The following is a 12,429-nucleotide window of genomic DNA, read 5'->3' on the forward strand; positions in this document are numbered from 1 at the left end:
GAAGTTTGGCTAGCAAAAGAGGTTGTGTTGAGTAATGGGAGAAAGAAGTCATGCCAGAAATACTGGTTCTGCTGCCTGGTCTGGAGTGTGACCTCCAGCAGAGATAAAGGGGGGGGCATTCAATCCGCAGGGGTCTGAAACTTTAGGCCGAGGTGGTGAAACAAGGAGGCAGCATTTTGGAAGATGGGATAGCTGCCAGTCCTTTGAAAGGCTGCAGGTAGGAAGGTCAAGTGCTACCAGACAAAACAGCTGCACGGACTGGAAACTAGTTCTAACCTAACAATCTACATTGGTTTACCAAAGTGGGGGGCAGTAGTCACTCATGTGTCAGTCAACAAATACTGTTTGTACGAAGCACCTCCTGCATGCCTGGCTGTATTGCAGGTACGGGGAGACAACGGTGAGCAAATTGCCATGGCTTCTTCCTTCATGATGCTTAGAGTCCGTTGACAAGAACAGCCCGGTAGTAACAACGCACGTGTGCGCAGGTGGAGACACGCGCTCTTGGTGCCCGTGGCAGTATCGGCGCGTTTTCAGAGGAGGGGCTGCGCAACAGAATCCCCTGTGCAAGGTACGAAAATGCAGATGCCCACCCCAGCTGCACCCCTCCTTTCTGCTCCGGCAGCACCACGTGCTCCTACTGCGCTCCCCATGCCCCCTTCGTGCAGCTGCCTCGGGGGCAGCCCCAAGAGACAGAGGACAGGGCCCCTTCCGCCTTGGCCCTCCATCCTCCTCCTCTGCGTGTGATGCCTCTCTCTTGGGGTCTTTTTCCCTCGTCCTCAACCTACAGCCCTCTACCCGTCTCTAGAAACTGTACTTGTGGATTTGCTAATGATTTCTGGTTGCTAAATACAATAGGGATCTACCGTCTCCCTCGGTGGACCGCGAGCTCTCTGAAGTTAGGGGCAGGTCTAATTCATCAGTAAGTGCTTCCGGAACAAAAGGAAACTTAAAGTGGTGTGAAATAGGACTGTGAATCTGCACCCCCTTTCAACTTATTTTAAAATGCCCTTACACAAGGGGCGCCTGGCTGGCTCAGTCCGTGGAGTGTATGACTCTTGATCTCAGGGTCTTAAGTTGGTAGAGATTACTAAATAAATAAATAAAACTTAAAATGCCCTTACATAGACTTTAGACTCATCAGATTCGTAGTAAAATAAGGAAGAGATTTTCTCCAACACGTACAAGAGTGGCTTTAAGAACCAGCTGACTGTGTTGGTTGTTAATAGGCATCGTGGCTTAAATTCTGCTAAAATGACAGCTGGGGTGGGGGGAAGCAGCACATCTCACACAGAGAACTCCAATGGCCCACAAAGAGGTCAATGAAGTCATCAGGTTCTCAGGTGCATTTCCGAACTGACTTACCCTGACAGGCCCAGTAGGAAGCAGCCCTGTTCAATGATAGATTCTACTTATCGATGGTGGGTTAGTTAAGTGACTGCTTGCAAGGCCTTATAATAGAATTCTATAGAGCTGTTAAAAGGAATGATGCAAACCCATACGGACTGATGCGGACCGATATATTATTGAGAGGTAAAAAGCGAGATGTAGATCAGAATACAGATGATGATCCCAAATATATGCTTGACAAGTGCATTAAGTTTTTTTCTGGAAGAACATGTGAAGAACTGCTATAGCCTAAGAATGGAGGAAGAATTTCCACTGTATAGCTTTCTGAACGATTTGAATGTTTTTTTACCACGTGCAAGTATTATTGATATAATAAAAATTAACTAGCATCAAGAGTCATAACTTTCAGAAAAGCAATACTGAAGATCTTCTAAGGTCAAGAGAAAGGACCACCCTGTACAGTTTCCCAGGTAAAAGTCACTCTGGCAGGCAGCTGGTACCCACATCTCAGGGTGGCTTTGCTGCATTCTCCCTGACCTAAGAGCTCTCATGAAGGAATAAAAATATTGTTTCTTTATGATAAATGCTCCTGAAAGAAAGCCAGCTGCTTATGAAATAAAAAGAAGGTCAAGCCAGGAAAAAAAACACGACTCTGAATAAATCAAAGATTAGAACATCAAATCTGGCAAGCGACTTGGAGCTCCGACATAAATGAGAGATGAAATCATTTGAGATAATGTCCCAGCCAAAATTTAATTGCTTTCATTTCAGAGTTATAGAATAATTATAGGTCATAAGAAGTTACTTAAACTGTATTGTATTTTACCCATTTTAAGGAGAAAATAATATGCTATGATAGTATTTGCAAATGTGGGGATTCAAAATTTCTCCCAACTCAACCCTTGCAAACCTCAAGGGTCTATATGATAGTATTCAAGTGCTGTTATTGCTTTTTGAAATGCTATCTCCCCCTGTGAGCAGCTCCTGAGAGCCTAGTCCATTACCTTCTCTTCTTCAATTTGCTTGGCACATAACATATTCAGTAACTCTGTGTGCATGTGTGCATTTAGATATTTTATTTTTCTTCATTCAGTTAATTTCACAAATATTTACTGAGCACCTACTACGTGCCACTCACAGCGCTAGCACCTGTAAGTATGCACATGCGTGTAGTTACGTGTCCCCGACACCTAAATAAAAAAGACCCTACTGCATTTGTTTCTCACACATACCACAAAGTTGAGGCTGGGAATTGGAGTCCTGTTCCTTCCAGTATATTCTATAATGGAGGAGGCAGCCCATTTGCTCCTGGGCTGGAACTTCATTCCATGAAATTAATACACTCCCCTTTTCCTCTGAGATGGCATTAATGTGGGGGCCACTCAGTGGTGCTGCAAAGTAGAACACAGGAGGCTTTCGTCACCCTCCAAATCCAAACTGTTGAAATAAAGCAAAACTTGGCAAAAAGTGTCAAGACTCACCTTTGTGTTTAGAGTTAGCCCGGATGGAGCTGCCTCCTCTCTGGTCCCCCGACAGCGCATACACGCTGATTTCGTAGCAGCTGTAGGGCTTTATGTTCTCTGCAGGGAAAAGGGAGTTCTTACAACAGGTTTGGCATCACGTATGAGTCACTAAAGGGAGACAGTTAAGTATCTGATACGGATGCATTCAAGGCACTTCTTTGCTTTCTTTAGTTTGAAGATAGTTCAAGTACAGTCCGGACTGAGGGTAAAGGGGTGACCTAGGTCACGAAATCTCAGCATCCGGTTTGCCAGTTGATGGCTTCTGGAAGCCACTGCTCCCACCTCCCAACTTCACCTCCTGGTGAACAGACAGGCCAACCTGAAGTGTCTTTCCAGGGTCATCACGATTAAGGAGACAAAAGCTATTGCACTTCCAACAAAGATTTAAATATAACCACACAGACTGCTTTTGAAACAGAACTCACTTTCAAGAAAAAAAACCTCACGGACTTCTACAAACAAATACTTTGCTGTTTACAGAGAAGTGCGGCTGGCGGTTTGCAGTCACAGAACCGGGACAGCTCTTCTCACTCCGGACATGCTTAGCAGGATCGGCCCCATGCGGCTGAGACTAACTGGGCACGCTCAGGGCAATCCAACCTCTCCTTCTGTCCCTCCTTCCCCGCGTTCCCCTCCGTGCTCCAGTCAGATTACACCTGCTTCACAGCCGGGAGGTTAGAAGACACCTGGGAATGTTAATGCTACTTCCTAGCTTTTAAAATGCCACACTTTGCAATTTTCTGTCCGTCATGACGTTGGCTGGCAAGCTGCTCATTCCTGTCAAAACTCCTTATTTCCATGAGTTTCAGATTCTACTTCCTGTAAAGAAAAGGCCCTTTTCATAGATACTGCCCATGACAGATCTTTAAATGTCCAAGGAAATTTAAAGGGAAATGAGAGAGAATCCCTACCAGGCAACTATAGGGCATATGGTCAGCGTAAGGACTCTCTCCCACAGTGTTTAATGCCCTGCCGTAGGCAGATCGGGTCCCCTCCACCGACAATTGATGAGGGCTTAACATTTCATTTTTGAGGAAGAGGAATTTTATATCACAGAATAATTTACTCAATCATGTTTTATATGAAAATCCATTGTCCCTTAAATAGTCCAGCAAGTACCCTACATAAAGCTCAGATGTGCAACCAGTACTGTCAGAAGAGACCACGAGGAGATTCAAACCCATGCCATGGTGAGTTCTCATTTGTATTCATGAATCAAGTGATACGGAGAAAAGGACAGCTTAGTCCAGTCATCCAAAGATTCTTCGCGGTGGCATGCAGACCCAGAAGCTGAAAGGGCAACACGGAACATGGAATCATATTTCATTTGGGAGAGGGTTGGGCCCGGCTGCTGTCTCTAGTCCTGCAAGTAGCCGACCAACCACCGTGCTTGTGCAGGTGTGGGAATTCCAGATGAGCTCATTAAGCAAATAGTATCGTTGCATTTTGCCGTGCAAAACCTGAGCTCAGGGCAGAGGCTGTGGGCTTCCTCTTGTGAACACCCCACCTACCCTTAAAGGAGGAGGGAACAAAGCAGGGCTCCACAACTTAGCTGACATTTCCCTTTGCAGGAAGAGGAGAGCCCTAACGAGCTTATTCCCTGGTTCGGACCTTAGGGACTCCTGTTTTATTGGCTAATTCTTACACATACACGCCCTAATCATTAGCTTTCAAAAATTCATCTCAAAACTTCCTCAGCTTTGCTGTCCAGTGCACAACGTCCACATTCCTAAGATCTTTATCTCTTTCTACAGGCTGGCCCCAACTTCCGGGCTCATTTCCCACTACTCCTGTGCATACATATATACCTGGCACCCTTGGGCAAAGGCTCTGACTCCATGTTTATAAACTACCTCTTTGGTGCGTTTTTTGCAGAAAGCTGTTTTCACCTAATAAGTATGGGAGAAGACACACATTTATGATCAATAATGAGGAGTGATCACAGAGGAAATACAGTGGGAGCATGCAGAAGAGGGACCCAAATAGCCTAGGCACTGGGGAAAGCATTTCTAGATACCTACGGATTTCTACCTATTTGTAAAAGGAGTGGCTCTATGTGGTCAGAATCATTTTTACCCACGAAAGACAGTACTGATGGTCTCTAGCCTAGGCCCCACCAACCTATAACCCAAGAGCTGGATTGTATTCTGGCCTCCACAACATACTCCAGAACACGCAATGCTGCCCCAGCCAGATGCTGGGAAAGCGCTGGTCAGGATCTGATGGCACGGAGTCACCTTACTGACTGGAGAGTGCCATACTGAATCCATACATATGAATTACTTAATTTTTTAAGTGTTTATTTCCAGAATGTAACATCAATAGCTAACCCACAGTGTTTTCAAGCAGGGGAATAGCTTTAATTAATGAAGTTATTTTACCCAGTATTGTACTGATTTCAAATGAGTATTTCTAAAATGCTTAAAAATGTTTTAGTTCCCTAAATATGCAAAACATTCTTTCTTGTCATCTCTTTTATGGTATTCGAGTAGTATTACAGAAATTCTAAAAGGAAGAAACTATAGGGACCACAGGGCTCAAACTATCTCACAGAGGTCAATCCTAATATAGTTTATAATAAGCATTTACAATTTTGTAGCAGTTTGTAGTTCAGTAAATGTCTTTTCTATCCACTGTTTCATTTGATCTGATGGGCATAAGAGCCCTAAAGGGAAGTTGGTTCTACTGCAACAATCTAGGGACAGGGAATGCATCACCCTGAGGGCCACTTGATTGTCCTGTTAGAGACTATCACATGTAAGGCAATTTCTTTCTCAAAACTGAACTGATATCTGCCTTATAATTTCCATCTGGAGGACTCAATTTTGTTCTCCAGAGCAACAAAGGACACATATTCTTTCTCAGGTATACATCAAAGCCAGCAACAGCCATCAAACTGCTCACCCCCATCTAGAATTCTCTTCTATAGGCTACATGGTTCCCATGTTATTACAATTACTATTATTATTTTAAAGCAGGCTCCACACCCAGCATGGAGCCCAGTGCGGGGCTTGAACTCACAACCCTGAGATCAAGACCTGAGCTGAGATCAAGAGTCAGATGCTTAACCAACTGAGCCACCCAGTTGCCCCTAAATGATTCCCACATTAAAAGTTCCAGACCCCTAATGACTTGTTCATCTTCCTCTGATGTTCACTGGGTTATCTAGACAACACTATCTTTAGGTGTAGTGATGACAACTGAACACAACCCACTAGAAGTCTGAACAGCTAAACTGTGAAAGAGATCCATGGTTAAGGGCTAGCTCACGTACTTACTGTTTTGTGCTGTGTTCTGCTCATTTCATTTGTCTTTTTTTTTTTAAAGATTATTTATCTGTTTATTTATTTGACAGAGAGAGAGAGAGAAAGTCAGAGAGAGAGGGAACACAAGCAGGGGAAGTGGGAGAGGAAGAAGCAGGCTCCCAGCGGAGCAGGGAGCCCAATGCGGGGCTCGATCCCAGCACCCTGGAATCACGCCCTGAGCCGAAGGCAGATGCTTAACAACTGAGCCACCCAGGCGCCCCTCATTTCATTTGTCTTGTCTCCATAGGCAGGGTATGCGTATCGTCTCAGGCAGGTGTAATGATGGCCATGGCGTCATAAAATATTATAGAATTTAGAGTTTGAAACCTATGAGAATCTTAGCCCTATCAAGTATAATAACAACAGTGACAGCTAAATTATCAAGTACTTAAAATGCATGAGGCACTGTTCACAATGTTTTCTCTACATTTATTCAGTTAGTCCTCACAATAACCCAACGAGGTAAGTATTACTATTTCCCTCATTTGACAGATAAGGAAACTGAGGCAGAGAGAAGTTAAGTAATTTTCCGTAGGTCACACAGCCTTAAGTGACAGAGACAGGGCTTAAACCCAGATAGTCTGGTTGCAGAACCTGCACTTTTTACTATGCTAAGCTTTTTCCTAAAAGTGACACTGACGAAGTTCTGTCCGATCATTTTAATATCTTTTCAGATGCTTTCTATCACTTGATAGAAACCACTGACAGATTTGGATTTGAGGACTGAGATGCTGATTACCATATAGATAATTCTGGATTTATTATCACACAAATAATATGCAGCAGAATTGAGAATGAAAGATCTCCTGATTTCCTCATCTGTACAATGGGTATAATTAAACACTCACTGCATATGATTGTTCTGAGAATTACATAAACTCCCAAATGAAGGGTGCCCATCACACTGACTGGTTACTACTTAACTTTCAGCCATGCTTGTTTGGTTCAATGATACATTTGTCTTAAATGGTTCTGTGTGAGGCACATGAATTTTCCATAAGTACTAGAGTTTTTGGTCAATCAGTTGGTCTTCTGTGGCTGCAGTGCTGTATTCTAAGGTGCTGTCCTGAAGGACTCTAGGTCACCACTGTCCCTTTTATGCAGCTGCCTATAATTGAAGAAGGTTCTGGGTTCCCAACTGCGATTTCTTATAAAAAAAAAAAGTGAACTTAAAAGCTTTCGAAAAGGTGAACAATTAAGTACCTGAAATCAGAGCAGACACATTGTAGGGGGTAGTCCGCAGCCAGTTCAGAGGGGGCTGCGTGCCACCCCTGGGATGAAGTTCCCTCCATTCCACCACATACTCCTGGACAGCAGGTGCAGCTTTCCCTGGAGGCTCCCACGTCACCATAATGTTGTCCCCACCCTTCGAGTTTGCAGACACCTGGCGAGGAGCCGGCAACCCTTTTTGGGGAAAAAGGGGGAAGCACAAAAACAAAATCACAGGTGGATAAAGATATAAAAAACAATTCATTCCGGCAAAATTTTACGAAGAACCAATTTCTCGTTAAGAACTTCAGATTTGTTCTTTTAAGTGCAAGGACCCCTGTGCAGGGTTATTTGTGGAATTATTTTCCCCTTCATCTTGCACTTCTGTGTCCCCAAAGGTACCTGCTGTAGTGACATATGCATCTTTCTAATCTACCTCCCAGATGTTTATTTAGAGATCTATGCATCCTTGAAAGTTAGTGTGGCTTTGTGCTTGTGTTCTGTGTTTCCATGAAACGTGCTGGGAGTAAGTTTAATGCTTTTTCTTACTTTTTCCTTCCCACTCAATATTATATTTCAGAATACGTCCATCCTGCTGCTATATGTAAATCCAGCTCATTCCTTCCAACAGCTACCTCACACCTCTTTCTGTCCAGTCTCCAAGTGACGACGAGGAGGATCCTTCCAACTCCTTGCTAACACAAACAAGGATACAATGAACATTCTCTTGCATGTCCTCATGTGTGCCTGTGCAAGAATGTCTCTGGATATATCTGCACAGAGCTACTCAATTATAGAGTAAATTCACACATTCGTTCATTAAACACGGCCAGAGTGATCTCTAAAATAGCCAATCAGTTGACACTCCAACAAGAAAAGCATGAGGATTCTTATTTCCCCACCAACAGCTGGTATTCTCTGACTTTCAAATGTTTGCCAATCTGGTACATGCAAAGGGGCATTTAACTGCGGTTTTATTTTGGTTTTCTGGTATCTTTTTTTTTTTTTTTTATAAATCGTTTTCCAATTTCTTATGAAGCTGAGCTTTTCTTTATATATTACGAGCAATCTGACTTCCCCCTCTGTAAACTCCCTGCTCATATACTTAACTCATGTTTTCTGTTGAGTTTCCTGTCTTTTCTCTGATTTACAGAAATAGGTTTTATATTCTAGATATCAATCATTAGTTTTCAGCACTAGAAATATACTTCACTCCTTCAACTCCCTGATAACTTTATGATGTGTTCATTGCACATAAATATTTACTTTGATGTAGGTAAATTTATCTATGGCTTGTATATTTTGAGTCTTGTTTATGAAATTCTTTCATCCTGGGATCACAAAGATACTCAACTACATTTTCTTCTATTGGCTTTTGGTTTTACCTTCCCCCATTTAAATTTTTAATCCAAATCTAGCTAAAAGCCTTTTTTTTTAAGGGAATAGATTTTATTGTATCTTTCCATACTGTGAGTCGATTTTTGCAAATGTGATACCATCCCTAACATATACCAAGTTCCATATATTCATGGGTCCATGTCTGGGGTCAACTTCTTTGCTAGAACACACTATTGACATTACTAGGTATTGTGATGTCTGATTACCTGGTTGGTAAAATCCCTTCCTCATTTTTCCCTTCATTTTTCAAAGTGGTCCTGGATATTCATGACACTTTATTCTTCCATATAGCTTTTAGAATCAGTGTATCAGAGTCCCCAGAAATTCCAGCTGGTATTTTTTATTGGAATTGTTAAATTGTTCCATTCATAAGTATACTGTTTCATTGAAATTATTCAGGTCCTCTTTAAAAGCCCCAACTCCTCCATTCTTTGTTACAGGTTAATTCCTAGACACTTTATACCTTGAGTTTGCAATTTAAAAGGCATCTTATTTTCTACCACTTATCCTACCATTAATTTGTGTGTGTTATTCTTATTTCTAGCGAACCTGCTAAAATTTCTAATTAGTTCTAATAATTTATCTATTGCCCTTGTTGAGTTTTCCATGTAGTAAACTTATTAGCGGCACACGTAAAATATCTCCTCCTTCCAATCTTTAAATTAAATCTTTTATTCCTTTTTTGTTTTTATCTTGTTGCAAATTTTAAAGAGAATGTGCCTACCTATCTTTATTAGGATGATATTTGCTGTAGGTTTTCGGTAGAAAGTCTTTAAAAACTAAAATTTTTCTTTTTCCTTCATAGTGCTCCAATAGGTTTATTTCTATAAAGTACTGTTTATTTACTAAAATATTATTTTTCACCAAATACTTTTCTACATCCATTAAAAACATATCCCTTTTCTCTCTTTTTTATTATTGTGGTGAATTGCGTTAATACATTTTTCTGATGTTGATCCATCTTTGTATTCTTGGGGTCAATCCTGTTGATCATTCTGCACTAATTTGTTTTCGTCTCTCCCCCCCCCTTTTTTTGCAGAAACTTTTAAAAAACGGATCTTATGCCTTAGAGAAGTGCTAAGTTCACAGCAGCATGACTGGAAGGTGCGAGGTTTTCCGTAATCTCCCCACCCCCACATGCGCACAGCCTGCCCAGCTGCTGACATCGCTCCAGAGCGGTACACCAGCGTGGTATACGCCACCGAAAGATTTTTTATAAACATTTTCAAGTATTTTCCCCCTTCATTTAGTTTTTTCTGGTACTGGGGCTCCTTTTAAGTAGTTGTCATAACTTCTCTTTCTATTCTTTCCATGTTTTAACTTTTCTCATGTTTTGACTTCTTTCCCCGTTCTGGATGCCTTTTGGAAGAGACTCTCACGCAATCTTCTGCTCACTCATTCAGTCTTCAGATGAGTCCTTTCTGCTATCCAACCCATTGGCTGCGTTCTTGATTTCAACAACGAACTTTCCATACTGAATCTCTTTATTTGGGGCTTTTCATAACCATCTAATTCTGACTGAGTTATGTTTCTAGCATCCTCCCTAATCTTTCTAAGGATACTTGTTATGCTTATTTAAACTCTCATTCTTTCTGTTGCATTAGTGAGATTTCCTACGGTACAGGTTGCTTTTCCCAGAATGTGTGCCTCTCAGTTTCTCCTAATTTTCTCCTTTGGGATCTTGTGTTATTTTCTTGGATTGCTCAGCAGCCTTGGCCTTTATCTTTCTGTGGGAGGAGAGTGAAGGTTTTCCCTTAGCTTGTGCTTCTCCAGGCAAGTTCAGGTGGGGAGGAGGAGCTATTCAGGGTGGAAAGCTCCAGGCCAGAGAGCCTACGCAGGGATGTAGCCTGAGCTCTACCTGTCCCCAGGCTTCCCTGAGTTACACCTGGTACCTTCAGAACCTACCCATGCCTCTATGGCTGGCACTGCTCTTCATGGGGAATTGAGGCTGTTACTCTCTTTTGTAATTGCTGGGCACATGGGGTGGATGGCAGGAGAAATCTCAAGAGCCAGCCAGCTCACAGGTACTCTTTGCTCTCAGACCCCCTCCACAATTAGGTGTCAGGGCTTCCCTGAAGTTACTCTGTTCTGCTCTCTGGGCTTCCCTGCTCCATAGCAGAAATGTCCAATCAATGATCATATCAGGGCAACATGAGCAAGAAGAAGTAGTAAAAACAGAAAGTGCTACCACAGTGCTCCCCCGTATCACTATTCCCCACTGCACTCAGCCATCTATCCTGTCCCTCTTGTGGCATCCTCAGAATTGTGCTTGGTGGTGAGAACCTGTAACCTGTGCATTGCCTATTCTGCCAGGGAATGGAATTCCCCACTAGGGGTTCCCTTATATTCATTTGCCTTGGTACTGGATATCTTGGCTATGCCACAAGATTTTTTTTTTTTTTTGAGAATGAAATGCATTCATTTAGTAAATATTTATTGAGCGCCTATAGGTTCCAGTATCCTTTGGCAGGTGACGGGCTAAAATAGCCAAAGAGCCCTTCTTTCCAAAGAAAGCAATGAGCTAAGCAAATCAACTTGGCATTGCCCTGTCTGAGTCATCCTATTTACCAGGAACCAGCCTGAATTTCCTTCCCATGATGTTTGCCAGGGCACGTTCTCTCCTTCAGAACTCTGCTAACAATTCACCTTCTTTCTGTCACCTTTCAAAATTATTTCTTTAGCCTCAATCATTCAACTTTCCATCTCCTTTTCCCCCGAGAGCTTCTGAACAGAGTTATGAAATTCATAAGGTATTTGGAATACATGCCCACCTAAGAGACAGGTGGCCTGGTTTTTCGGTCCAGCTCTGCCACTAATTGGATGTATGGTCTTGGCTAATTTCCTTCACCTCCTGGGGCCTCTGTTTCTGACATCTGTGTGGGTCTCTGTTTATGACTGTACTGGCTTCTGACTCTTCCCGTAGTTTCAGGAATTCTTGAGCACAGGGACTGGTCTGAAATATTAAACACGTTTTTACTTGTTGACTGCAGGGTTGAGCACACATTCGATTTTCATCGTAAACCAACAAAATCACTCTTATGTTTCTTTATAGGCAATGCTGTGGCAGGTGCTTTTTACAACAAAGTTGTCCCTACTTTCTCAAAACCAACATAATTCTGCCTGGGGAGGGGGAGGCACATTACTTTCCTTTCCTAAAAGGAAAGCTATATATGTAAGTAGTGTGAACATACGCTGAAAGAGAGGGAGACAAAATCATGCTATGCTATTCCTACAGATCATTCAGAATGTGTGTGAGACAAGAGCACTCAAAGATGGGATGCTGTAATTTGCCAATGTGCCCTCCATGTCACTCTGGGATACACAGAGTATTGGGTGTTTGTATTAGGTGGTTAAGATGTGGTCTTAGGAGAGACAATAGACCCTTGAGATTCCAAGATTTCCAGGACCAGGACCCTCTTAGTTACAGCTCAGTTCAAGTACTACCCTATCTTACCTCCCCTGCATGTTCATCCTTATTGAACCTCATCCTTATGCAACACCTGTCAAATCCGGGAGGAACAGGTGTTCCTCTTACCTCTCTCTTTGACACTGGTTTTCATCATCTTCCCACTCCCCATGGACCTCAATCCATTAATTAACTCCTCTCTCCCCTTTATCTCCAAACTCTTCTCTACCTGATTCTT

General features: G+C 42.5%; 1 protein-coding gene across 7 annotated transcripts in view; it reads right to left on the reverse strand.

Moving 5' to 3' along the window:
• Nucleotides 1-12,429, reverse strand: part of IL12RB2 (interleukin 12 receptor subunit beta 2) — an 81,034-nt gene that overhangs the window by 14,244 nt on the left and 54,361 nt on the right. For all 7 annotated transcript variants that reach the window (XM_057310577.1, XM_057310580.1, XM_026497847.4 and 4 more), the window contains 3 exons: nt 7,382-7,582; nt 2,832-2,930; nt 2,583-2,741 (listed from right to left, as the gene is read on the reverse strand). In XM_057310577.1, coding sequence (XP_057166560.1) covers nt 2,583-2,741; nt 2,832-2,930; nt 7,382-7,582 — 459 coding nt within the window. The remainder of the gene's footprint in view (nt 1-2,582; nt 2,742-2,831; nt 2,931-7,381; nt 7,583-12,429) is intronic.

Source organism: Ursus arctos, unplaced genomic scaffold (genome assembly GCF_023065955.2).
Source record: "Ursus arctos isolate Adak ecotype North America unplaced genomic scaffold, UrsArc2.0 scaffold_12, whole genome shotgun sequence".
NCBI classification, from domain to species: domain Eukaryota; kingdom Metazoa; phylum Chordata; class Mammalia; order Carnivora; family Ursidae; genus Ursus; species Ursus arctos.